The following is a 27,518-nucleotide window of genomic DNA, read 5'->3' as shown; positions in this document are numbered from 1 at the left end:
CGTCCTTCGATTAGATTCCCCCCGGAGTAACTCGCACACTGATTTCAACACCCCCCCGCATACATACATATCCGATTTGAATAAACATCACCGTCTTGAATTAACAGAGCCGCCGTGAACGAGCCGTCATGAAGGGAGGCCGATCAAATTATCAAATACGGAATAACCTTTTCTGTTAATATCCTCCGTCGACCTTGCGCCCCTAGGCCCTTGGGCCCTCAGACCACCCATTTGTCATATCTGCCAGAGGAAAAAAATCCTATCGGGCGATTTAAAATAAGGATAAAGGAAAAGGTCGTGGGCGATCGTCCCTATAAAGCCCCGTATAATCTCCTCTACACGGAGGCGCTGTCCTAGCAAACCGTATCTTCTCACGATCCAGAGAGGAAAAACCCAGGACCCTAAACCGAAGATGAGAAAAGTTTCGTTCGCAGAAGCCGAGCAATAGGTTCACGATGGCATGCCGATGATCCGAATACCGATTATGCGAACTCGAACGACGTTCGAGCTACTACTCAAGAGTTACGTCGTCTGCCTTCGCTTAGTATATAATAGACTACGAATGTGTTTAAGAATGAAGTGTATTCAATGTAATTTCATTGCGACTTCCAGAATGATGGCTTCTACATGTACTTTCTAACGAAGCACGATGTATCCTCCCACGCAAACTATCCGCATGGAACTAACGAACTTAGAGATAACGCAATTTCCAAACCGCAATCACGATGCTACCCGAGAAGAATTACAAACGGATGAAGACCAAAGACACCCCAAGCCTTTTGAAGTTTTCCCAATCTGTATCGAAGTATTGGATCAATCAATAAGTCCGTGCGATTTTAATTACGATTTTCTCATAATAATTGCCTGACGATTATATTTTGTACGTCATTCGATCGCTTTGGCAATCGTCCTTTAGCAGTGTTGTTCAATCAGAAGGAATTGTAATTGACTGACAGCTACTAAGCTCTAATAATACTCTGTTTGGAATCAGCGATCGCAATTAGGCGCGTTCGAGATCCAGAGGACACGAGGATCCAGACAGAGGCGGCACGCGTCGAAAGCGAGCACTGGGCACCGACGCCCGACGTCCCGGCGTCACGGCGAGGCGCAGACGCCGAGCGGAATATCGCATACTCGAGAGCACGAGCGTTGTCGTTCCGTTGAACCGAGGAACGAGAACGACGCCAACACTCGTGCGGCGTCCGCGACCGCTGCAACACGCGAACATCCGTGCGCGATCGGAACATCCAGCGAACATCCGCTGTCATCCGTCCGCGTCGCGACGCGCCACGCCGGCTCGTGTCATGCTCGATCGCGCCAGGATCCACGGGGCCACGAGCGATCCAACGAAACGTTGAATGGATCGTGCAGATCCTGATCATTGCGCCGCCGTCTCGTCGATCTCGTCCCTTTGCTTGGAGAACGATCGACCGGTGAAAGTGGGCTCATGGTAGGTGCATCGTGTAACATTTATCGATCACGATCGGTCGTCGAATCAGCCTAACAAGCTCGTTGAATTTGCATAAATTCGATTAGCGAAAAGTAGATGTATAGTGTTGTGGGAAATTTGCTTCGCGAGAATTTTCTCGATGCACGTTTCTTGACAATATTAACCAATTGCCATACAATCTTTTTCATAATTAACAAGTAAAAGCTTCTCGATTGTAACCATATTTTTAAGATAAAGAATTGTGTATTTATTGTGTACCTACATTAACTGGAATATCGATCTGAATTCCGCTTTAAAAGAACAGAATAACATCCGTATCTAACAGGTTATTAGTAAAAAATCTTCTTCACGCATCAGACTCGACGAAATATGGCAACGAGTTAAATCTGTGTTGCAAGTGTCAAACAATATAACGGATTGAAATATGTAATCAAATAGATACGTTAAAACTACAATTAACTCGCATTGCAATATTTTACCAAGCAAATTCTCGCGGGCTTTTACGGCTTTACGGGCTGCGAAACCACAAGTCTGAAATGGGTCAGTTGTAGCTGCCGGCAGTTTCGGTTTTAATACTATAAACAATCATAATCGCGGGTACTCATTTCATACATGTGGAATCCATGAAAAATTCTGTACAAATTTACCAAAGTACTGTCGAGTGAAAAACTCGTAGTTACAGCATTTTAATTCTACTACGAGCGATATTACTAAAGTTTGATAACTGCGATTACATGTGCCGGGATGCGTCAACGTGGAGGTTTCAGTGAATACATGTGTTTGTTGCGATTGTTTGATCCGAATTGCCAAGAACAGGAATAACCACTGCTCTCTTCGCGTTAGTTGGGTATGGAGTCGCTGTGTCAACGAACTCGCTGGTTTATTGGAATCGCCGTCGATCCAGAAAAAGCTATCTTGATATTTGTCCGATAACGTACACTGCAAAAAGAATTTTCATTTTGATGTTAGCCTCGATTACTCTATCATTTCAAGCAGAATTTCAAACTTCGCTCCGTAGGTCCCACGAAGCGAACTATATCGCTTACACCGACTATAAAGTTGACTTTGGGCGAACTTTCCGATCTTAAAGTTGTTACTTGAGGAAAGAGCATATTCGCCGTTTAGAACCGTTGAAAATTGACGTGTTTGGAACATGGTGAACTCCTCGATTTTCTTATCGATTATTAAATGAACAATATTACATTCACATACTCGACAGACAATCGATCTTTCGTAAATCGTTAAATTAGAGATCCTCTGAAAAGAGTGTGGAGATCATTCGAACTCGATGATATAAATCAAAGTTAAAGTGATCCGTTTCCGTTCTATAAATTCAATCAACTTCGCCAAATAATAAAACTTCCGGCTCGACGAGCTCAATACAAGACCTACGCGTTGGAAATTATGTATAACGCTGTAAAGCCCGTCGCTGGGCTTTGAGCATAACTCGATTCACACTGTGCGCGCAATTCGCGCGTAGTTCGTTTCTTGATCGATGTAAACTCTCTTTGGAAATGCCTTCGTTGCACAATGGACGTCTATTTTCGCGCTGGCGTGCTAAAATTCTCTAGCGTTAGATATTTCGCGATCGAAAACGATTCTTCTATTAACTCGAGGTGATATAGATCCTTTTGTTTCTTGAGTCGACGAATAACGAGGTGTAAACCAGAAACAACAAGCCATTACTCATACTTCTGCGAACCGATGGTGTTCAAAGAGTAGCACTGATTTAATCCAGAATATGATTACTGCGCGTAGCAAAGAAAATCCGGGGAGCAAACTATATGAATCGGAAATCATAAATCACAGCGTTAAAGAAGCGGTAAAATGTGCAGTTCCTTCGGTTCGACGTATTACGTTTCTTTCTTATCCCGCAGAAACTTTGGGTATAAAAAATTTTATTTCTTCGATATTTAATAAGACTGTCGAATCGTTTAAATTCGGAACAGCTCTCTCTCTCTCTCTCTCTCTCTCTTTCTCTCTCTCTCTTCCTCTGGCTTCTTTTAATTTCAAGTTTCATACTGCAAACAAACAGAGAGCCTTATTGGAACACTCCCGGCTATTTCCACCTGCCTGAGTTTACAGAAAGCTCTCGAAGAATTTCTGCAGCGACTACAAGTCATAAAATACGTAACAACGTTTCTCGATCTTTTCGTTATTGTTACTTATTATATACGACAGATGAAATCCATTAGTACCAACGAAGGTACAAATAAAATGGAATAAAGATAGTATGAGGAAAACACAAAGCAGACCCTCTCAACAGCAGATCTATTGTTTATGTTATAATCTCATTAATCAACTGATCACGTCTTCCGAGGTTCTACGATTGCTAATGCTTTTTTTGTTCCGCCAATTCGTAGGACAATAATAGTAATAATAGTAATAACGAAGAAAGGAAAATGAAATGTTGCATCGTTGTAAAATCGCAAATAATTCGCCATATTTTGGACAAGTTTCGCCAATCGAATAGCGAGACGGATAACAAATGATGTATTGGGAAGATAAATCGAGTAGCTTCGGTCGCTTTAAAAATTAATATGAAAGTAACGGACTAATTTATGGCTCGGCTTAATATTGCAGTACACAACGCGGCGAATAAAATTCACGGAACAAGTAATGGCCGACCATTTGTCGCCCGCAGAGCTAATAATATATTTTATTCCGTCGCGTCGGGTTCTGGCGTGCTCGCACGAACACCGCAGTCGCGCCAGTTTACTGACGGTGTGTGTTCGTCGTACTGTTCATGGTTCATTTCACGTCAAGCTAGTTGGACCGCGACAGTATACCATCGATTTTCCCTACTTTTTTTTCCTTCTGCCCGCGGACCGCGATATCACGCTAAAGAAAAATGTCTATACGTATTCGAATCCGCCCGTAGCGTCGGATCTTCCTTATCTGTCTCTCTTTGTCCCGCTGGCCGTCATCTTCCTTTCCGCCTCGGCATCGTCGTTAAATACTGTTCAACATTTTACGGCCGCGGCTGTAATGCACCGCGACGCAAAGATATTGCACTTATAACATCTCTCTTATATTACTCTTATAACATAACACCCGCGCTTTTCCGCGCGAAGATATAGACCGAAATGGGATTTCCACCACGAATAGGACGTATTATACATTTATCGGCGTCAAACAGCCGTCGCGTTACATCTCGCAGGAGCCGCGATGTAAACCCCCTGTAAATACCGGCTTCACTACCGTGCTACCAACCAGAGAAACTTTCGACCTACCAAAATTACCGTGAGAAAATCATCGAGCTTCCTCAGTGTAAACACTAAAAGACCGTGACTGCACGATCGTTTCGTATTCTCCTATTTGGAGGTCTACGCTGTTAAATCGACGTAACCACCAACGACGATTCCGTGTTCTTTTCTTTAATAATACCCATAGAGCAGAAATTCACGCCCTGTCGGTATAGGGTCCATTTTTATACTGAAATGCTTCCTGAACGCAGCTTACAAAACGCTGGTGAAACGTTGCTATTCATGTAACAACGAATACAACGCGGTGTACAAAACGCGGTTGTATAGAACGCCTGTAAACGTATTTGTATAGAACGCCTGCAAACGAGTGCAATTTACCGAGCGTTTTGTATACGGCGTACCAAACGTGGCGTGCGAAAAGCTGTAAGAATTGACCGTATTGTCGGCTTAAACCGACCGAGCTTGAAAAGTAACTAACGTTAATTGCGACATTGGAATGGCGATACTGTTTCATCATTTCGGAGCAATTTGTAAAAACACTTCACAGAAAAAAAATTTGAAAACAAAAATAGGGGAGATCGGTCGTCCTGTCCCGCGCTATGGATTTAGTGTTAAGTAGCCTCTGTATAGTCTTTTCAATGTTCTAGTAAGTTTGGTACCAGCGAAGAACATGAAGTGAAGGTCGACGTAAACCAGTGGCTTGTTATTGGCATTCCTTTGTAACCAAGGAGTTTGTTTATAGCGATCCGAGGCTCCTGTTCTCCGCAACAGAGCACTGTTTCATGTTGGCTTTTCGCGGGAGAAAGGAGGCACAAACTGATCCGACCACGATGAAAGACATGAAACGAAGGAAAAGCGGAAACGAGCCGAATCTTGATAGAGAATCCACCCCTGTCTTTATCGATCATCGATACATCGACCGCGAACCCCGTGTAAATGTAACATTGTGCACATCCAGTCCACGAATTTGAATTTTATTCGCGAGAATTTCGCGATATTCCCAGGTATACCGGTTTCCAATAACAAAGTGATCTATTATTATCGTTAAATAAAATGGAAACGTAGCTTTGTTTAAAATCTCGTTCGGCATCCACGGTCGCGGAAATGAATAACGAAAATATTAACGGTTTCAATATAGATCTATTTTAACCGGTCAGCTATTGCGACCTCTTTGAAAAGTGTGTACTTAAAAACGTTTCACAAAGGAAGGAACAACTATTTGATCAAACTGCATACAGCTTTTTCATAATAATTATTTATATCTTTTTAATCGTTCGTTATATTTCGCCTTGACCTAAAAATATTCGAAAATTTTTCAAATTTACGTACACACGTTGGTTTCCACTAAAATTGTAATTTTAACAATAAATTGTAAATATTTTTTACGTATAACGAGAATATTCGACGCAACGAAAGCCATTACCATTTCTTTGTGTCAAATAGACTCGTCGGAAACAACTAACTGGTTAAAGGTTAAACATGTTATGTTTTCACCGTGTGTATTTTACCTGGATGCAGAATTTCCAAAAACGAATTTAGGATATTGGATTTCTTGCTAGAGAGATAACAAGCTTGCAACAAGGTAATCAAAATACGTTCCGACGCTAACGCGTGTTCAACGCGTTTACCAAAAATTCCTAAAAAATCCGGCAGCGAGCCGAAATTTATTATCGTGCGTGAAATACAAATATCGTTCGTTGCTGCGAAAACGACGTAGGATATTCGAAACCCGGGACGACTAACAAAAGAGAACCGCAAAAATTGGTTTTAAGTAACACGTTCTACGTGGAGTGATAAACGGCCGGGTCCCTTTAAACTAGTCCACTGGAAATTGAACTTCGTCGCTCGCGGGACGGTGAATTAATATCGCTGTGATTAAATGTTTAATTAGGAATTAATGGACCATGAATTTGCCGGCGGTCCCGGTGAGGAAATTTATAATGATATTGACCGACAATAAGAGCGCATGCAGCGTCGAAAAACACCATGAAGCTGGACGACAGCGATAACCGCGGGGTAGCCGAAGAATAATGGTCGCAATTAATAACTGGCCGGAATGAAGACAGGCTCATAATAACGATAAATATTAATGCGGAAAAACAATGATTCGCCAGAACGCAACAACGCGGTCGGGTCGAAGCCGGAAGTGTAACAGCGACGAATGATTATTACGCCGGTTTGTAACGACGTTAACGACGAATACTAATTCCGCGCCGCAACCAACACGGCATAGAGGAAAGAACGGTGTCGAGAAACGACAATGAGCTCTCACGAGCGAATATCGATTCCAAGAAAACCGGAAGTGCGCGCTGCGGTGTGCACTGGGCACCTTCTCGCGATGAAACAACTTGTGATGCCACTTGACTCTGTTTTTGTTAGAGCTTTGTCTTTCACCGAGTGTTGCCTTACTTTTGAAGGTGCCCCATTCACCCTCCTTCGAAGATTTATTGTTCTTCAATTACGCCAATCGGATTACTTTTCATTCTTAATTACTCTAAGAAATCGTTCGACTCATTAGCAACCTTTTTTGTTTATTTATTACTAGGCTGTTGAACTAGCTACGGAGGTATTAGCAATGTAAATCACCAACAACTTACGAATAAGATACGGAGAGAAAGAAGGAGAAAGAAGAAAATATGAGTGAAGAAGAAATAAAATCAAGAAAAAGAACGTGATAAAATCTACAGTTACATTGGTCAATCTCTGAAGTTTAAACATTAAAGAAGTACAAAAGATACTAGGATTACTATACCGATGGTTTAGGGGTGTCAAACCGATCACCGCGACCCAGTCACGACATTTCCCGAAGGGTGAAGCGTTCCAGAATCGAGGAGTGGAAACAATTTTCTGGTAGAACCGACGCGATAAACGAAGTTCAATAGTAGTTTTTATTGGACCATCTACGCGCATGTATCGAAGCATCTCGATCAAAGGCCACTGGAAATTTAGTGGAGCACCCTCTCCGTCCCGGAAGCAGCCTCTCGCACTTGACCCGTCAGCTGCAGTCACAATTCCGCTGTCATAACATTCCCGAATCGACGCAGTTTCTTTTGAACCACCGCTCCCCCACGCTAATATTTAATCGAACTGCCTACGTGTCACGTACGTCCGCGTTCATTGTACCGATAAACAAGAATTTATCGACTGACTTGTACCATAACTACCGTCGGCCACCTCTATCGCGCCCGACGCTTTTGTTTTTCCCCAGGGGCGAAATGTTTCGGCTGCAGTGAGCTACTGTTTCGCCCGGCCGTGACAGATGGGACAAGCAACGAGACCTGACGGATTATGATTTCTTCTCAGGAATCCCCCTGTCGGCAGGTGTCCCGCCTTGTCACCTGGCGCGATATCCGAGAAACGCGATTACTACCTTTATTTCTGTCTATCTTCTCTCGGGATTAGAGAAATGGGCCACTCCTCTAGAAACCATCGCTCATGTCAGAGATCAAAGTTTCCAGCGGCGATCATTGATTTTGTATCGAGGAGAAAAATTCTATTGAGCAAAACTCGCGTTGAGTAATTCTGAATGTAAGTTACTTGTTTCGCTATTATTTATTGTTTCTATAGAGAAACAGGTTCTAAATTGTATTTTACCACTAAGAAAATTATTAGTGATAAAGACGTTTAACACTTTAATTGTCCGCGACAAATAATTGTCACAAATTTAAAATATGAAGTAGGTTGAATCAGATTAAAATTAAAATTCCCACACATGGCGACGGAACAGTCAAAGCGTGGAAATAATATGGGAGTTATTAGTAAATGCTAGACATAAAATCCAAAGTACATCAATAGAAAGAACTGCACGACACTTTTTTCTCGTTATCCGCAATTATTTGTGGAAAGCGCTGGAAAGTTACTGCGTGGAAAAGTTTATGATTGAAACGGATTAACGTTGAACAGAGGAAAAGAACAAAATCAGCTCGGAAAGCAGAAGACCAGATACTTACTCTTCGCTGTCGGAACTTCTGCTCGCAGCAAGTCGTTGAATCAAAGGGAAGGAGACAGAGCACCAGCCTGTTCAGGTGAAATTCTCGCAGACGGTGATAATGACATCCAACGTGGCCAAAGTTCTGCCGTCGCGTTTACGTCGATGCCACTGACTCGTGCCGAACGGGTTCGCGGTACCGCGAAGCGAACAAAGGAAGCATCTTGCACAGAAAAACTGAAAGGGCCGAGGCGTTTCCTAATTTTCCGAATGATCTGGGGCTCGGTTCCAATTACCTGGAGTGCCGGAGGCGCTGAGAAAGTAATGGAAAGAGGGGGAAAGGAATCGAGACAAGGTACTAGAAGGGAATCACGCGAGCGGACCAGCGATTAGCCGGAAGATTTATGAATCCGACGGCTTTACGGCTCCTCGCCGAAGTTAACGAGGGGGGGGGGGGTAAAGTTTGCTGCTCGCGGTCGAGGAGAATTCGAGGAGGATTCAAGGTGGATTCCAGGTGGATCCGAGGTGGATTCAAGGAGTATTCGCAGAGGATCGCGTGCACCCGGCACGAAAAAGGAAGCCCCTTACAGTACCTTTTTCAGTGTTGCACCCTCGGCTTCGTCGGAAAAGCCGGTTATCCGAAGCGAGTGCAGAACGCGGAAGCAGTCTTTCAAGCGGATACAAAAGTTTCCAGCGAATGCGTTTCTCGCGATGCAAATACACCCGGACTACTAGCGTAGTTTTACGGGGACTTCTCGTCTGCGACCGAACGAGCATAAACATAAGCTCCATTTACGGTAGAACGTCGGTTATCCGAATGTTGGTTTCAGTAGTTGAGAAATTGGAGACTGTGAAACGAGGCGTCGGAATAGAAACAGACATTGCCATGCAAGGTTCACGCCGTTGCGTAGCTAAAATTTTCTTTCAGCCTGTATTTTACAAAATAAATTGAAGTGTCCAGGCGAAGCGGTGCGGTAACTGGTATCACGCTAGAACGTTGTTTGGACACGTTCACGTGTGTATAACGTTGTAACAGGATATTGTGTTTACGAAGGCGGTGTTTACGTAGCGTCTCCCGTTAGGCTAGTGAAAGTTTTTGCGATTTTTCTATCTGGATCGAATTTCTCGTGAAATTCAAGGTGTTGGAGGAGAAATTGTGACGAAACTATAACAATCGTTATATCGGTGAATAATATCATGCATCCCAAAACACTGCGGTATGAATAATTCACAACTAACGTCTGTTTACAGATCGTAGCCGCTGTCCCCGCCTGAGAACATCGCGTCGAACAATTTCAATTGGTTGGACCGATCGCTTGAATGTTCCCAATCAGCCGATTAATTAACAGCAGACGATCCGCGCGACAGCCACGTTGCTGCTCGGCCAACAGGCCGGTGAACGGATCGGCGATAGCGTTGCGACACTTACGACGTCAACGAGGAACGACCGGGCGGTTCGGTTTGCCGTCATCCCGCGAATTAGCGCCACGCACTGGGATTAATTAATTCGAGAATCGGCGTGACGATAATTAACGCGACAGCTGGAACCGGCCGGGATCGATTGGGGACCGAATCAATGCTGTTTCTCAACTATTACTCAGCCGTCGGAAACATCGGTGACGTGGGCGAGGTAAAAACGGATCTTCAAACTTGCTGAAAAAGGGGGAAACACCCATTTGTAAGGGTTTCTAAAGGGAACGGTATCCGTAGTATAACAAACTTGGGCGGAGAAGTCAGCACAGATCGTGTTGAAGAAAAAGCGGTATGAGGATGTTCCCTGGCAGGTGAAATATTAACGAGAGCAGAGGTCCAGCGGCGGATGGAAAAGGTCGAGGGTTTGCTAGGCCCTGTGGCGAGATCTCGCGAACTGTCTGAAAGTTTCTCGCGAGAGAAGTCGGCCTAATACAGAAGCGAAGGGCTCCGGGAGCGCAGTGATCGATCCGAGGACAAGGGGGAAAGGTAAACAGCCGGAAGGGCCGAGAAGGAGGGAAGTCTTCGCGAGGAAAAATCCGGTAGCCTTCGGATAGAGATCTCTTAACGGTGGTGGCGGCACAGGCGGGAAGAGCATGGTCAGATAGATAAAGATTAAGTAGCCGGGGCACGGAACGGTACAAACAAGGGCAAGCCTCGAAGCCTCGCTCGGATGAGAGAGGCACTCGCTCACGCTCTCTTCGATGAGTATCCGCGCCGCGAAGTGGTGGAAGCATGAGATTTCCGAGTGGCTGTCTATCCCCGGCTCGACAAAAGTACTGCTCGGCTACGCGTTACATCGGCCACCACCGGCTCTCTCGTCACGTATCCGGATCCATTGAGTGGCAAAAATGGGTGCCATCCAGTCAACTCGGAACCTGCCTACCCCTGGTGAAGAAGGTGAGTAGCTTAGTTTCTGCCAACGACGACGAAAAATTCTGGGTGAATGGGATTGTTCTCGATCTCCACGGTTCTCCTTGAAAAGAAGACACTCCCTAACCTTTAGAGGCCAGCGGCCGTGAAGTTAGATTCGTTCCGGGACTTCGTTCCTAGATAATCTAAATTGACCCGACTTCGTCGCTCACGGTTTACACGTTCGTTCGGCATTGTCTGCTAAAAGTTGAATTCTGGAGGCGCTGAGTCCCTTGAGAGTGTCGCAATCTTTGCGCAGACCCCTCAGATGCGTGTGGTATCTTTGCTCGCGATTTCCACGCTATAAGAGAAGAGCCTAATTTCTGTTTTCCCGGATCATAGTAGCTCTTTACTCCTTTTTTTCTAAGTCTTGCAATGGAATTCTAACCTGTGGTGAAAAGTACCTAATCAGTATCCAACGATTCGATACCAAAGAGATAAAAAGACGAAGACATCTCTTTGTGCGAATTATTTATTAGACGTAGTATCGTGGCTTGAACTATCATGTTCGAGCAATGTACGTGCTCGTTATCGAATTTCGGGAAACGATCGTAGATGCTTTTGTGCCTCGTACACGTGGTTACAGTCGCAGAAATTGTTGCTCACCGCATGTAGCGCGCTAATTATGTCCTCCGCGCGTCAAGTGTTTGCGATCGGTACGAGCGATCGTTCGTGAACACATGTCTCCGATGCTTGGAAGTGCTCCAAGTTCTCGGCGTCTCGGCGACGTCGGCCAAAGATTAGTCTTTGAATATCGGTTGACAGACTACGTAGAACCGATTTTACGGGCAGGCACATTGCATCCGCGTCGACCCGACTGCGACGGCGATAAACTTCCGCGGTCCTGGTTCCGTCACGAGTTTACCGATCCGACGAGTTTACGGGAGCTCGCGTAAACGCGCGCGTCGCTACCGCGTTTCATCTGCCAGCTTCCCATTAATTGATCCTTTGTGAGAGACAATCGAGAGACCGCGCGCCATCCGTCATCCCCTTTCAAATCATTCCATTGTTTCTACCGCGGGAAATTGAATACTGTCTGGTCGATCGTTTAATTGATTCCATCGAAGCTCGCTAGTTATTAGTTTCGCATGAATATTTTACGCAAAGGCCCGTCCCAGTTTTGGAATCTCTAGTTCGTTCACAACATGAGGTAACCCTCCGCTGGCAAATTATACTTTTACTAATGAGACCGGTAACCTATATCTTCCAAGACTTTTGTTTTATGTATTTCTCTAGGTTTTCAAAAAATTTGACAAAATTCTAGAGTACTCTTTAGGTGGAGGAACAGATGGTTCGGATACTTCGCTTAGATACTTGAACCTTCATGTGATGGCACAAGTCAATTAGACGTCTTGTCAGTCTGCAAAAAAAGTATAAAAATTTTGGTGACCGCTTGAAGACCGAGATTGCTGGTGGAGGATTAATCTCCGCGTACAATAAAAGCCATTCTTTATTGCTGCTGTTGGTGGTAAACATAAATGAATGTAACAGATGTAACGACGATATTTTATGTTGCAGTGAACTTCGATCACTTTCAAATCCTGCGTGCTATCGGAAAGGGAAGCTTCGGCAAGGTACGAGAGATAAACTGTTAATTATACTCCCTTTAATCAAGCACGCCGCATTCTTTTGGGACTATAATATCATTGTACTCATCCGGTTTAATTACTGGCTTGCGATATACCCATTTAACGTTAATGGAACCGATCCTCCTTAAAATCGGTAAATAAGAGATTGACTAATTTGTTTTACTATTGCTTTACTATCACCTCGAAATTAGGTTACCCCGAACACCAGTGCCGAGCACGGTGCGCGAATAATGACCCGGGAAACTGTTCTCGACGCTGTGTTAAGTAATAATATTAATTTAATTAATTGGTAACACGTTGGTCGTCGACGACGATCGGCGGTGTGGCCGTAATGTTATCAGGAAAGTTGATTACCATCCAGTCGCATTTATTAAATGTACGAATGTCCAGCTGTGCCCACGAAATTTCACGTAATTAATTTCATATGCATAACGATGTCCCGCATTTGTATTTAAATATGCATATTGTAGAATTTAAATTTTTCCAAATTATGCATCAGTTTTTCGACGTTTAATTACCGTTATTTACAAAGTTTAATTAAATCCTGGGTGCGCGAAGCCCCTTTCCCCAACGAGAAAGCTAATTACTCTCGTGGAACAATTTCGTAATTAACCCACGATCAACTGCGCCAAAAAATTTGAACTAGTTTTACAACACTGCAAAATGTAATGGAATGTTCGTTCGCATTGGTTAAGTTGCGTCGGATATAAATAAATTCGTCAAAATACGAAACGAGTTCAGGAGTTCCCGTTGCCTACGAAACGTATATTGTTCAGCTTCGATCCACGGATAGCGGGTTGCTTCTACCTTGGAAAGCAACCCTCCCGGCGAACTTTCTGCCATAACTCGTTCCCCGGCCATTAACTGAGTGTGCATCTAAAAACTACTATCTTTCATTATCTCCAAGTTACACCGCGTTCTTTTCAAGCGTGCGCGGAAAGTATATCTCGCTGCTGAAAAATAGTCCGCCACCCACTTGCCTGCAGCCTTCCCCATTATTCACCCTCCACCCATTAACGTCCCACACGCGAGTCAGAAAATCTCCAGCTTTTGTTTCCAAGTTGCGCCTCGGTCTACTCTTAAACCATGCAAACATGTCCGACACTTGAGGGATGGCCAATTTGACTCTTGGAATCTCTATTTCCTTGCTCAGACGCGCAGAATACAAATCAGAAAAATTCTACCTTTCGTTCCGCCATTTCAAACTGCGAACGAGCGTACCGCATTTCGCGGGAAACAGTCAACTACATTTCCGTCTGCTACTTGTCTCCTAACTCAGCCCCCATCTGTCCGCGTCCCAAATACGAATCTGAAAATTCGCAGCTCTTATCTTCGACCGGCGCCGTATTTCAACCCGTGTGTCGCGGAATTTGACGTTCGAAAAATATTCGTGCCCTCCCGGCTTTCCCATAACTCACCCCCGATCGTTAATGACCCGAATGCTGGGGAAAAAAGCCTTTCCCCGTCGCACCCTAGTTGCATTGAACCGCGGTCCCGTTCATAATTCACCGACGAGGCGCGGCGAGGCGTTCGTTACCGGCCGGAATTCGACCGTCCCGGGACTCGCATCTTGCAACATTCGCGTGCACTTCGTTTCCGAACCGAACAACGGCTAATTACCCCTGGTGCGCCGCGGTGGCCACTCATCATTCATCTCCCATTCGCCGGCTAACGAGCTATTCATTATTTCTTAATAGGTGTGCATAGTGCAGAAGCGAGATCGCGCCGGGAACATGTACGCGATGAAGTACGTCCACAAGGGCGAGTGCGCGGAGAGGGGCGCTTTGAAGAACGTCGCTAGGGAAGTCGAGATCCTCTCGCAGCTCGAACACCCCTGTCTCGTTAACCTGTGGTTCAGCTTCCAAGGTGAGACTTTTTCATTCGGCTTGTTATGAAATTCGCGCAGGGCCGGCATCCATCTCGCTGAATGCATGATTATTCGAAGCTGAATTTTTAACAGACTTTGACAATCTCCAGCCTGTGACGTTGACCGAAATGTAACAGAGCCGGGAAGATTAATCAAATGTTAACGAGTTCGGCTGATTGCTGGAACAGCCACAGCTGAATTAATTCCGTGGATTTGGATCTAATATGCATGATATCGCGGTTTACTTGATTTGGTAGCCGTTTAATAATCGAAAACTATTTCGCAGCACGTTACCCCACAGCTTTCATCCCCACTATCAGCTGCGAATTTCAGCGAGTCGAAGAATTCCAACTCGAAATATTCTCCGCGATTACAATGGAACAATTGCGAATACCGAGTCATTTGAACTTCCGCCGTGAAAATTGTGCTTTTCAGCTTCGGAGTGGATACACTCGAGAGAGAGAGAGAGAGAGAGAGAGAGAGAGTGTTTTAGGAATTGTTCGCAGAATTTGTGGACGACTCCCAGGATGCCGGCACGCGGAATAGAGCACTTTCCTGAGATTACAGAAAAATGGCTGGAGTATCTGTCTCGCTGTTAATTGGACGAGTTCCCTGTTGCTATTTGGTCGAGGAAGAATCCTTCGCCGAACCCTGCGAAGGGGGATGAAATTAATGGCGGCATTATCGATCTTTCACCTCGGCGAGAACATAAGACGACTGAGATCCTCGCGGCGCGCTGATTTTCGGCTCGTTTCGCCGACTTGATTAACCGCGAAATCTCTGTCCATTAAAAGCACGGATGCCCCTTTCATTCAACTGTGAATATTTAAACGTTCACCTTCTAATGAGGCTCGCAGTTCCTCGGCGGTAGTCTGTCCGGAGTTTCTTCGCTTTCCGAAGACAGGCGAAAATTGATGCCCGGTAGCCTTCTCTTTCGGCTCTCAACTGGCAAGAAGTGTACGAAGCTCGATCCCCCGTTAAAGCCGGCTAGACGCGACGCTTGAATAACGATCGAGCGAGAATTTGCGCGATCGTGAACGCACGTTCACCTCATCCCCTTTCCTCTTTAACCGCTCTTTTCAACGCTTTACAATTCATTTCACAGCACGTTGCTCCATCCCGCATATTAACCACACGAGATTACACTGTGAAAATTAACTATCGGTGGTAACATTAATTGCCCCCGTACGCTCTGATCGAATGCCTTTATTTTCTTGGTTTTGCAACTATGAATCTGTTGGATGTACAAATCAATTTTAATCGTTCAATTTCTATTTTTTGAAACGCACAAATGGCTTTAATCATTCGATGATCATCAAGGATACATCAAGGATACATCAAGGATATTCGTAGTGAAAATAACATTTATGATAGATTAAAGCTAGAGGACTAAAACTTGTTTGTACACCTAATGCATTATCACATTCTCTAGGTAATGACTGCATAGAAAACGTTTTGAATGGATTCTCTCTACCGGCGCCGCCACAGTGTCCGGAGGAATAATTAATCTGCATAGGATGTGTGAAAGTTATTTTTGATGTTGGGTTGTTCTAGACGAGGAGGACTTGTTTATGGTGTCGGACCTACTGCTCGGCGGCGACCTGCGCTACCACATCCAGCAGGAAGTGGTTTTCACGGAGGAAAGCGTGGTGCTGTACGTGGCGGAAATCGCGTTGGCCCTCGACTACCTGCAGACCAACAAAATCGTCCATCGCGACATCAAGCCAGACAATATACTTCTGGACGAGGAAGGTCAGTTAAAAATTTCTAGACTGCGAATTTCATGCATTTACGACAAAAATGTATCGATGAAACATGAAATAGTAAAAAAGTTGAAAGGACAACTTGTTAAAATGATTGAAAAGAGAAATAAGATTACACTTGGCTTCTATGCATTGCAATTGACGCAAATAATGTGTATCTTGTATAAAAATCCGCAGTCGAAATCATTTTATTCGCTACTACTTTTAAATTTCTGTCTACCCTCCATGATATGATTTCTCCAACCATTTCGGGCGCGAGGGTAGGACAAGGTTCAAAAATCGGCAGTCTAACGTATTTACGAGCACCACAATTTCCGCTCGAAAAGCCGCAAAGAAAAACTTGTAACGAGACTCTTCGGCTTTCTCTTCTTGCCTGGTAATCGTAAGCCGTACGTGCTTCCCGGAAACGCCGGTAAAACTCGCGGAAAATTCGCGGGAGATTCGTTCACCCGGAATAAAACGATTGATTTATCCGATCGCGGGGATATAATGCATCCGTCGAGAACCATTGTTGTCCTTACCGAGGAAAATTTCGGAGGTTCGAATCGACGTAGCTTCCGGTCACCGAACCGTGTAATCCGCGCCATTCGTTCCCGCGAATTCTTCGGTCGGAAGACTGGCCGATGAATCACGATTCGTGACTCGTTCGAAGACAATTCCGTCGACGGCATACATCACGTTCGTTTCAAGAGTCATCCCTTTTTCACGAATTTCACCGATAAATTCGGATCCCAGGAGACTTCGAAATGAACCCTCTGAATATGCTATTTGCTTCATTTAAATAAGAATTGAAATTTTCACGTTTCAAGAGAATTTGAAAAATATACGACGAGGTTTTGAAACGATTAAAATTTCTCTACTTCGATAACAAGAAATCGGAACCAGAGAAGAATATTCTTTACTTCCTCTAATCATATTGAACATGTTACAAATTTTTCAATAGTAATAATTTCTCTCGTTGAATGTGTGTGGTCGATAGAGAAAGTGCAGTGGAACGAAAACACGTTTGTCGTTACACCGCGAAACGATGTGGGCAGAACAAACGTTCCAGTTTTTCGAATCTCGTTTTCAGGGATCGGTTCGTCCGTGCGGATCATAACGACCGTCGATCGGTGCACGAAAATACCCGGGATTGAACATCGATGCATGGCAACGAACAAGACCTCGAAAGTTGACGGTCGTTAACAGTTTAACGAGCTCGAAACGGTAGACGATCGTGCATCGGGCTTCTGTCCGGCCAATAATCGGGCCGAGTCGTTGGAAATTTTGCGAGATACCGTAACTATTGCGATACTCCGGCACGATGTTTGCTGGTATATCGTTAAAACACGGCCGCAAAGGCAGCTGAAGTAAGGGGTAGATTCTGTAAATTACACAAATTACGACCGCACCAATTTTGGGTCGCCCAAATACGTTACGTCGCCCGTAAAATCTCGGTTTTATATAGAAATCGTCGGATAATCCTTCTGGGCAATTTCCGGGCTGCCGCACGCCATTAAACGCGGAGTAATCGCGTCGAAGTCCGATCGAAAATAAAAAGAATCGCTTCGAATTCCGTGCACGAATTCCTGCTCTTCCAGGGACACCCCGAACCACCACCATTTTCGAAAACCTTCGTCTTTGATTAATCCCTTAGCATTATCTTCACATTTGCAATGATTCGAATTTTTTAAATTATAATCATTTAATAGGAGAAAAAGTTTGACTAAATTTTTGGCCATGATTCAGTACCTGTAGTGAAATAAGGATTTTCTCCAATTGTCCCTCAGATTATATATAAAAATTAACAATTTGGGAAGAGGTGATATGATTATTCGAGCCCTGCAGCTGGTTTTATCAGTTGTTGAAGTTTGGTTACTATTAAAACGAACCGAAATTGTTCATTTTTTTAACAAGTTGGTGGAAAATTGGAGAAAATTTAGTTTGATTCAATATTTTTGCGGATGACATAAAACCGCGATAGGGAAATAAAACGACGAGACGCGATGAATTCCGCTGCGACAACGTTCACTGGAATGCCAGTGTCTGCAATGCTTGGAAATCAATAATATTTACCTGTAGCACAGACTGGAGTAATATTCGCACTTCGCCCCAGTTGAACTACTTTATCGCTCGTCGTTTCTCTCTGTATAATTCAACGAGCGATCGTTCGCGATCCTGGTGAAAACAGGTTGATGTTTCGAATCGTCGATGTGTAAAGTTGTTCCAGAAAATTTATAGTCGGCGATCTTCCCACGAATTAAGTGAAATGTTAATAAACACGCGCGTCGCTGGCCGATTCGAATAAAAATAGCGTTTTTATGGGTTTGCGACGAGCGACAGTAAAATTCAGCGCTGGAGATGAGAAGCAGTTGTCGCGTACCCCGGAAGCGATGCCGATTGTTTCGCAGAAACGAAACGGCGGATCAAATAAGCTTTTTCTGGATCGCAATAAAATGAGAGCGATCGCGTGCCGTTTGCACTACAGTGCAGAGACACGAGTATGAGTTTACGGTCGACCAGCGCGATCAAACGGAATTTATTTCGTAAAAAAATAATCGGAATCCGCAATTGTACTTCGTCATCGATGGTTTTGCTTCGCGACACGAGTACCATCTCGACGCAACGTGGAAATATGTGAAGTACTTGCAGATATTGATTAAAATAAAATATTAATGCTTCGCGACAGGAACCCCCATGTTTTGAAAGAATATCAAGAAGCTGGCTGATTTTTGACAATAGGTTGCTTTCTCTGAGCACGAAGGGGTTGACAACAAGATTCTTTCACGCGGCAGCCTGAAATTCCGGCGATACACTGTTGTGAAAGGTTCCGACGGCGAACACACGCTACTAACTTTCAGTCCCGGTGTGTTGACGTCTTGACACTCTCCACCCTTTCTCTCGCCTTTCATTCTGTCGTTGTCGACGCGGGCCCCTTGAAACTTTCATAATGCTTCGTTGTTCAGGGATGAAACGCAAACAGCCCTGCTTCGACTCGAGCCGAGGGAACGAGGCAGGACGAGGAATGATAAGGGGAGTAAGACAGTTTAATGAGATGGACGGAGCACGAAAATTGGAATCTGCGAGTGGCACGACAAGGCACGGTACAATCCTCATAAAACCTCGAAAATCTCTACGGCGCCGTTATTCGGAAGCGGGGCGGTGTTCTTGACACGTATAGCAATAAGAGTTCGAGATTGTCGGCTTAAAATTCTATTCGATTAACGATACTCCGCTGCATCGCGTCGGCGCCCATCCTTACCGCGGAGTTCCGGAAGCAATTAAAATTATTCGAATACGAATTCTTTGCGGATATTTGCACAAATTTCCAATCTACTCGCAGGAATTTTTGCGAGATCCAATTACCAAGATCAGCGGCTTCGTTTTCGGAATCGCGCGGTCGGATAAACTCCTCCGATTCCTATCCCGTCGGTTAATTAATTTGTTTGTTTGCTTTGCGAAAGGATACTTGCAGTTCGAATAAATTCTCGTTTCTCGTTTTCACTTCATGTTCCATCGACGGAAATTACGCGCGACCGATTAGGATTAATGCACACAAACGGCCACAGGGGGTGCAGCACTTTGAAAATGTTAATGGTATTTTATATGGGTCTCGCGAGAAGGAGAAACATTTCGTTTGCTACTGCAGATGATGTTTAAGCAGTGACTGCATGTTATTTGCGATCTATCTTCCCTGCATTTGCGCTCGTAAATTCTCTCTGAATATATGTTACGGTAGAACTCCATTTATGCGAATGAAATTTTCGTTAATGCCCAGTTTTATAAATCCTATATAAGCTCCTATTATCTGAATTAGCGATGTACGTCGCTCCAATTATACGAAAGCCAATTACATGATAGGCTCTGAGCTACTGCTGTGATCCGTGGAGTAACAAGCAAGTTCACTTATTTAATCGCTAAGTTGCGAGTGGTGGAGACAGTTGGTCGACTACCGCTACAGTAAATTCTCCCTAATTGTCCTTCAATTTTTAAACTGAAACAAATAACTTGAAAAGAGGGGATATGATTATTCAAACCTCATAGCTCGTTTTTATAGCTGTTGATAATCGGCAACTATAAAAACCAGCTGCTAGGCTCGAATAATTGTATCTACTCTTCCGAAGTTGTTCATTTTTGTTTAAAAACTGAAGAACAATTGAGGAGAATTCAACTACCTAGTCATGCGAACTGTTTGTTTCCCGACGAGTTCACATAAATGGAGTTTTACTGCAGTTGCATTAATTCCCCTTTACCTTCGTTTCCCGTAATCGGTGCAAACGATCTCTGTCCAGCCTCAAAATCCGCAAGGCAATTATCACTGGCGGTTGTAAACGCAAATATGGTTTACATTTACACCGACACGCGTTGCAGATTGCGTGATAAACGGGGTAATGTAATGAGCGAGATTCTACAGGGTTGCTCTTATCAAAGCTAATCCTATTAGCGTGATAGCGTAGGCATTCGGAAAATTGCATCCACTATTAGCAGCACTGGTGTTAATTAAATTTCACTGGCTCCGTTTAGTGGCGGTACCGCCGTAGAACGGCATGGCGGGAAAGGATTCGTCGAGTGGACGTGTCGTGGACGGAGAACCGCTTTCATGGGTTCTTCAAAGGTCGAAGAACGGCTACAATGCGGTGGGCCGCATTATATTCCGGTGACGTAGCAGGCCGCAGATCCGGTCATTTTCCTCTCTCTTTCCACGTGATGAATACGCCGGACTACTGACTCAGCCTATCAATAATTCGACGGTTTTCAGTTCGCGTTTCTGAATTCTACCTCGCATTTCCGACGTTGAACAAAGCCTGATTCGATCTTGCCCCGAGTTATTCGGAATTTTTCTTGGACCGTTTGCCCGCGAGCTTCTTAGGGCTCAGGTATCCTTGGGAATATGGTACGATCCACGTTTCAAAGGTCGTCTCAACGCGACGCGCGCTATTTTCTTCAGCTCCGATGGGACACAGGCGCTCATAAAGCGACTCCGCGATTCGATCGAGTTCTGCGCGAACAGAAACTTCGCGAGCTCCCCTTTGCTTTGAATTTCTGAAAAATTGATTCGTCGAGGAGCTTCTTGAAAAGCCCCACCGAAACCTTTGAGCGAGCCGTCGCGTCGGCAAGATCCATTTTTGAAGCTGCAAAAGAAATCTTTCGCATGAAAGGTTCAGCGATGTTTCCCTTTGAGTCTCGTCTCCTGAACTCCCTTTCAGCTTGCGATTTATTTGTCGCGTACTGTTGTGTCACCTTTCGCGATGCTTCCGAAATCCTCGCTTCGAGATCACAGAATACGTCAAACGAACTGATAATCGACTGCCGATTGAGGCGATACAGCAAGCTCTTGTTTCACTCTCTTGATTATTGAAATCGCGATCGATACGAACGTTCATGAAAAATTCCAGAGTGAGCGTCGCGTCGCGTCGCGTCTCGTCTCGTCTCGTCGCATCGAATCGAAGCGGAGTCAGAAAGCGAAAGGGGTTGAGAGCACGGCGCAGAGGACCCTCGAGAACCGAGCAACCCCTAATTTCTCGGCGTGCTTAACGGACAGTTGTTTCAACCACGAGATTGCTTCTGCATCATTTAAAATTACGGGGCCGGTGTCAATGTGCATGTTTCGCCTCAAGAATTCCCCATCGCGATCCGCGAAAACCTCCATTTCCCGACCCTTTCAGCGCGTGATCCAGCCTGTTAAAAGTTTCATGGAAAGTGCAGTGCAGCTCCCATATTAATACCGTCTGGAAACCACGCTGCGTTCTTATTATCTTTTCTCGATATTGGAAAATACTAATGACGGCGTATACGTACTGCAGAATTTGTAACAAGCAGTCTCCGATACATAATTTCTTAATGGTGTGTCAAGATGAAATAACATTCCCTTCCGAGGAAGCGAACATTTTCTTCATTTCGAGCGAATGATATCAAAATGATGCCGCTGGTTACTGTCTCGTTAGAGGAAACGTCGTAGATCATAGGGTATCAGGACGCAATCCTTACTGGGAGTTACCAGCAATTGCTGGTGTATTCAGAGAGCCAACCCCTGCTTCTACTGCCTGCAACGTTATACCGTTGCACAGTAGAAATAGAACACCAGTGTCGTATTAAAATTCTGTTCGGAGGTCGGGGCTGAGAAGGATAATGGGATATCCGATATCCTCGCGGCTGATCGTAGCTCCGCAGATGACATCTTGACGGCGCCCGTTAACGTCAGTTGACAGATGTTGCGACCGGCAACGATAGCCAGCTGACAATTGATCGATTCCTCGTTGTTCGACGAGAAATCTCGTGAACGTAGGACGAGAGTCCTGCGTATCGTTCTTGGAAGAATACGCGCGACTTATGTAACACGAGGATATTATGTTCTGTGCAGGACACGCGCACGTGACGGACTTTAATATTGCGACGGTGCTGGAGTACGGCGAATTGGCGACATCGATGTCAGGAACAAAACCATACATAGGTAATGAACTAATTAGATGCTACGAGTCGCCGTCGCGTCGGGGCATTAACGGCTTCCCGACCGTAAAATCTGATTGTCGTGATGCATTCCTATCCATCCTGGCGCTAGGTCGATTATTGCATTCCGTGAATGTTGGAGTGGATCCGAAGGTGTTCCCATCTTGTATTAAATTCGTATTATAATTTACCAAGCATGTACGATTATCCAACTTTACAAGAATTATTTTCTAGAAGTCGTTCACTTCTTTTAGAACAAGCAAAACGAATTTCCTATAAAATCTTCGAACTCGTCGAATGTTTTCTTAGACTTTTACCCCGAATTTTGATTTCCTGCTGCTCCGTTATTCCTTGCCCGGCGATGGCCCTACCTCCCTGATCCCTTGAAGCATCCTTTGACCTCTGAACCTCCTTGATCCTTCTGCTATTCCTTTGATCTCTAAATCCTCTTGATCCTTTTAATAATCCTTTGGCACTCGAGCAGGCCCCTTGACCCTTTTTCGGTACCGTTTCGCCCGTCGATCTCTGGCGGTCTCTACGACCGCCTTATTCTTTTGGTAGGCGAAAGTAAATGTTGTGGAAAAGATCTGCATAAACGCATCACCGTGGATAGAGACAAAGCCTTCGAAGCGAGCTCTAATGTCGGTGGTTTCTCTAACGTCCGTTTAATCCGTAGCTCCAGAAATTTACATGTGTTCTTGCGAGGAATTTGGTGTCCTCGGTTACGGTTTCGCAGTGGACTGGTGGAGCTTGGGGATTTTAGCCTGGGAGACGCTCGCTGGTGAACGTCCTTATCCTTTGCACTCCACCACGTCGCATAGAGAAGCTTTGCGAATCTTGCAGGTAAGAGTTGACGGTAGGTCGAAAACTATAGTAGCTCTTAAATCAGCCTTTGCTTAGACAGAGAGACGCTACTCGACATTATCGGAAGCGTAGTACTCTAAAATTCGAAGGGATGATTTCGCAGGAGGAAAGACCGACGCCTACCGCTTGGAGTTCCTCGATACGCGATCTTCTTGATCGGTTGCTAACCGTGGCGCCGGGCGCGCGAGTGTCAACGCTGAAAGAGCTGAAGCAAGTGAGCGTAATGAGAGACCTGGACTTCGAGAAGGTGTTGAACAAGCAAATCAAGCCGGCGTTCACACCGCCGAAGGATCATCTTAATTGCGATCCGACGTTCGAGCTCGAGGAGATGATCATCGAGACGAAGCCGTTGCATAAGAAGAAAAAACGCCTGGCGAAACAGAGGTGACAGGGGAGCCCGACTCCATTCATTAGAAGTCTTCCCTCGCGTTCCCGACTTAATTTGTCCCCGCGCTAATTGAAGCAACAGCGAAAAATCAATCCAGTAGTCGGCGAAAGACCGAACGCGAGATAGGGCGGGAGTTCCAAAACTCGAATAGCATGCTACTGGCCTACTTAATTTCCAAGTTGGAACTAAACAGCAATCGTTCCGCGATTATAAATTTACCGAAACAGTTGTTCGCTGAACTGCACCGAAATCCTCTCTTTATCGCGAAGCAGAGGGTCGCGTAACCAGAGGCTCCCGCGATATCTCACGATATATTTTCTTAAGATAAGAACAAGGGTGCAGAAAGCCGTCGAGATTGGGGTTTAAATTAATAGAGGATCGTAAGGTGTAGTACAAAGGGCTGGCTCCTCGTTAGCTCGGCGTGTTTGAGTTTCCGATTCGAGGGGATGGAGCTACCGCTATTTTCTGTTGTTCACCCAGATCCCTGAAAGTCGAGCACCCCCCGGAGGACTCCCTCGCGTTAGCGGAGGGCGCCGGACCAAGCGTGGATCTAAGGAGATTAGCATTCATCCCGGAGTATCGCGCGTACAACAGAGAACGCGAAATGGAGAGGCAGGAGAGGGAGCAGGAGAGGGAGAGAAAGGAGAAACAGTGGGAGGAAGAGTTGAACACTGCCATGCTAGGTGCGGAGGAGAGACTCAGGTCAGTCAGAATGTTATAAACTTTCCCGGGACAGCAAATCTATCTCTGAATGTCTGTCTAGATTCTATTTTTCCGACAATCTCGACTTAAATAGAGCCCTGATTAAAGCCTCGAATCCTCTAAGAATTTTACTTCATTTACTCGGAGCGTTTCGTCGGGGCATTGCTTCACTTAGACCAATCCTTACTGCTTTAAACTCAATGATTACTTGAGATCTCCTTTCAGGACGAAACGACAGCCGGCGCAGCGGTCCGGAAACCGACTATCCGTCTCGACAGCGAACGTCAAGACTCGGATAAGTTCGTCCCCTCGGCAGGGTAGACGTGCAAGCACCGCGACCTCCTCGGACATCGACTACATCGACGCCAGTCCAGAGCCCTCGACATCCTAAATCCCCAGGAAATAAATCGCATGTGGAAATACACGCCTTTCTTTGATAAGAATGCTCCTAAAGCATGCTGGGATCGCATTGTCCTCGGAATCTGGGCCCATTCAAACCATTCCAATGCAAACAACCACGTGAACGGGCTTCTCACCGGCAACCCGACTTATCCAAGTCAATTTTGACGATTCCAGAACCAAAAATTGTCCGGAAACGAAGTTACAGCAAGAACCTTAGCTACCTGGGTGCTTGGACCTGTCTGTCGTACACCAATCAACGGTATCTTCGATTCCGTGACTGTTACGGACCAATGTGATACTTGTGCTTTCACTAGGACTAGAATAGAGGAGTAGAAAATCATATTTTTTTTTTCTGTTTCAATTCGTCTCCGCTACGTCGGCGAACGACTGTCTCCGATATTTTCATTTCGTATCCACCATGTATCGTGTAATCTGCATTTTATTCTAGGTAGAATGCCACCTGATAGATACTTCGAAACTCTTGACAACTCTTATTACCCGGTTAAAACGACGCTAATTGATACAGTTACAACGAAAAGAACGAGGATGGGTTCCGAGCAGGTACGCGCGAATGCTCGGTTCGCTCGAACACAATCAAGAGTTAGCGGCATAGCCGCAATAACATGATACGGCGCACAGATAACATGATAAAAATATGAGACACCGTTGTTGCATTTTGCTAAGGTTATGATGTGCAAGGACGAAAACTATTCTTTCCGTTTCTCACGATTTTATAGCCGAGTTCCTGTCAGATCTAACACCTTCTCACTATACTAGATAGACGACAAGCTATATCTCTATTTTACCTCCTACCCTGTGTATGTGTATATCTCAAGGAAAAGTCTATTGTTTATTTTTATATATGGAATAGAAAAACTCAAACCCGACCAAATAGAGAGCCCTTCTAGGGAGCACTTCAACGGATGCGAATGCAGTCGGAAGGCAGGGCCGATACGCGCGATTTCCCTTCGAATCTTTCCATTTCCGGAAAGATCCGGGGGAACGCGTGGTACAAATGAAAATTCTCAACTTTCCGCGCTGCTTGCTCGTCGCTGATCTAGAAATGCAAATGCGCGTAATAGAAAAATTTCTCGATAGAGCAGCGCCCATAAACTGGTATAACTCAAATAAGGAATCGTCAGCAGTTCGGCGACGAGCAGAGTCGCGAATATTTACGCAATTGTAACACACCCCGTTATCTCGAATTCGGTACAATAAAAAGTTTAATAAAGTTCGACGAGATTTTTATGCTTCTTCCTGTTTAATCTCGCTCCAGTTCCTGAGAAATACTGCCCGGGAAATGTATGCTCGCGCAGACACTCGCAGTTTACTCGTGACTCGACGAAACGCCTGGCTGATCCTCGAAACGAGTTATTTTCGAAATTGCAGGAACGGATCTTAGTAATGTTAAGAGCCGCTGCGACGTTATTATCTCGCGTCCGAAGCATAGTTGCGATCGATTCTAGGATGATATTCTCGATGAGTCAGACTGTTCAATCCCGCTGACACACTTGTCGTTGGTTTTCGACCACTAGAGTAACCTTGCCCTATATTTCCAGCGGGATTTCCATTATCGGAATCGATGCCGGTAGTGGGACACCCGATTCTTCACCATTAGGAAAGCCATAACTGAACTACGCATCTTTATACGAGCGGAACAGAAATATTAAGCAGTTTAGATCTTGACAAGAAACAATAAAACTGTCTTATAAAGACAGTAAAGCTATTTGGCAGCTGTAACACCGATAAATTCTTCTTCTTCGTTTCCACTGCAATAAGCAATCCAGTAAAATGAAGCGTTCTCATACGCTAATGATGCAAACGGCATAAGACTATAAATTCTTTAATTATTACTTTCCATTTTTAATTACGTATTAAACTTGAAAAAAAAAGTCTGAACTAAAATTGTTATCTCTTGTTAAATGTCTAACTTGTTATCTCTTCGTTAAATGTAGTGCTCATTTCAAAATTCCATAATTCGCGCCCTGTCGTGGACCGACGTAAACTTGAAATTTCGCCTCAGAGAAGAAAGACATATTTCTTTGATAATTATTAAACAAACATCAGTAAAGGATTAAATTTCGCGTGCGACCACTGTAGTGGGCGAAACCAGCCACCCGAGGCTACGTCCGCTCCTACACTCTCCGAAATGGATTTAGAAATTGTGACTGACACAAATAGATAAGCAAATCTGATAGAAATCGTCGAGATCAAAGGGCATTCCGTTTTGCAGAATAAGCCGATGGAGGACATGTCTGTGTCGCGGGCTCTCCGCATGTAATTGATATTTACGATATCCAGAGAGTTCGTTAACGAGTATTGGACATAAAGCCGCACACTTGGCGGTGAAGCAGTAAATAATCGATACCACCGGCGCCATTTCGCAAAAAGGAAACTAAGAATCAGACTAGCAATAGCAATGCTTACGAATTGTATATATGCATGTGCAGAGAACGTTTACAAACAAGTTCATCCTGACCGGACACTTAGAAATCATTCGAAGCGTTTCTTGTAAAATCGCAAACTGTTGCTTGAATTGGCATATAATAGA

At 44.7% G+C, this 27,518-nt stretch overlaps 1 protein-coding gene across 3 annotated transcripts; it reads left to right on the top strand.

Annotated features, from left to right (window-relative positions):
- The first annotated feature begins 1,173 nt into the window (after window positions 1–1,173).
- Window positions 1,174–26,193, top strand: LOC144475921 (serine/threonine-protein kinase 32A). 3 transcript variants are annotated; one of them, XR_013494938.1, is made up of 11 exons: window positions 1,174–1,450; window positions 9,836–10,954; window positions 12,485–12,540; window positions 14,253–14,421; window positions 15,977–16,174; window positions 22,526–22,615; window positions 23,288–23,454; window positions 23,579–23,859; window positions 24,344–24,565; window positions 24,791–25,226; window positions 25,416–26,193. XR_013494938.1 is itself a non-coding variant. In XM_078192342.1 (11 exons), exons 3-11 carry the CDS (start codon window positions 10,906–10,908, stop codon window positions 24,954–24,956), a joined length of 1,398 nt encoding a protein of 465 aa, XP_078048468.1. In that variant the 5' UTR covers window positions 1,174–1,450; window positions 9,836–10,214; window positions 10,295–10,905; the 3' UTR covers window positions 24,957–26,193. The 3 variants fall into 3 exon arrangements, 2 of the variants coding, with proteins under 2 accessions (XP_078048468.1, XP_078048467.1); XM_078192342.1 differs by having other exon boundaries at window positions 9,836–10,214; window positions 10,295–10,954; window positions 24,791–26,193; XM_078192341.1 differs by having other exon boundaries at window positions 24,791–26,193.
- Window positions 26,194–27,518: the final 1,325 nt, after the last annotated feature.

Source organism: Augochlora pura, chromosome 10 (assembly GCF_028453695.1).
Source record: "Augochlora pura isolate Apur16 chromosome 10, APUR_v2.2.1, whole genome shotgun sequence".
Taxonomy (NCBI): Eukaryota; Metazoa; Arthropoda; class Insecta; order Hymenoptera; family Halictidae; genus Augochlora; species Augochlora pura.
This window is presented reverse-complemented; position numbering and strand designations above follow the sequence as displayed.

Coding starts and splice junctions, on each gene's coding strand:
- LOC144475921 (XM_078192342.1), top strand. CDS start 10,906: ATGGGTGCCATCCAGTCAACTCGGAACCTGCCTACCCCTGGTGAAGAA. Junction 22,616..23,287: donor AGGAACAAAACCATACATAG/GTAATGAACTAA, acceptor TTTAATCCGTAG/CTCCAGAAATTTACATGTGT. Junction 23,860..24,343: donor AAACGCCTGGCGAAACAGAG/GTGACAGGGGAG, acceptor TTGTTCACCCAG/ATCCCTGAAAGTCGAGCACC.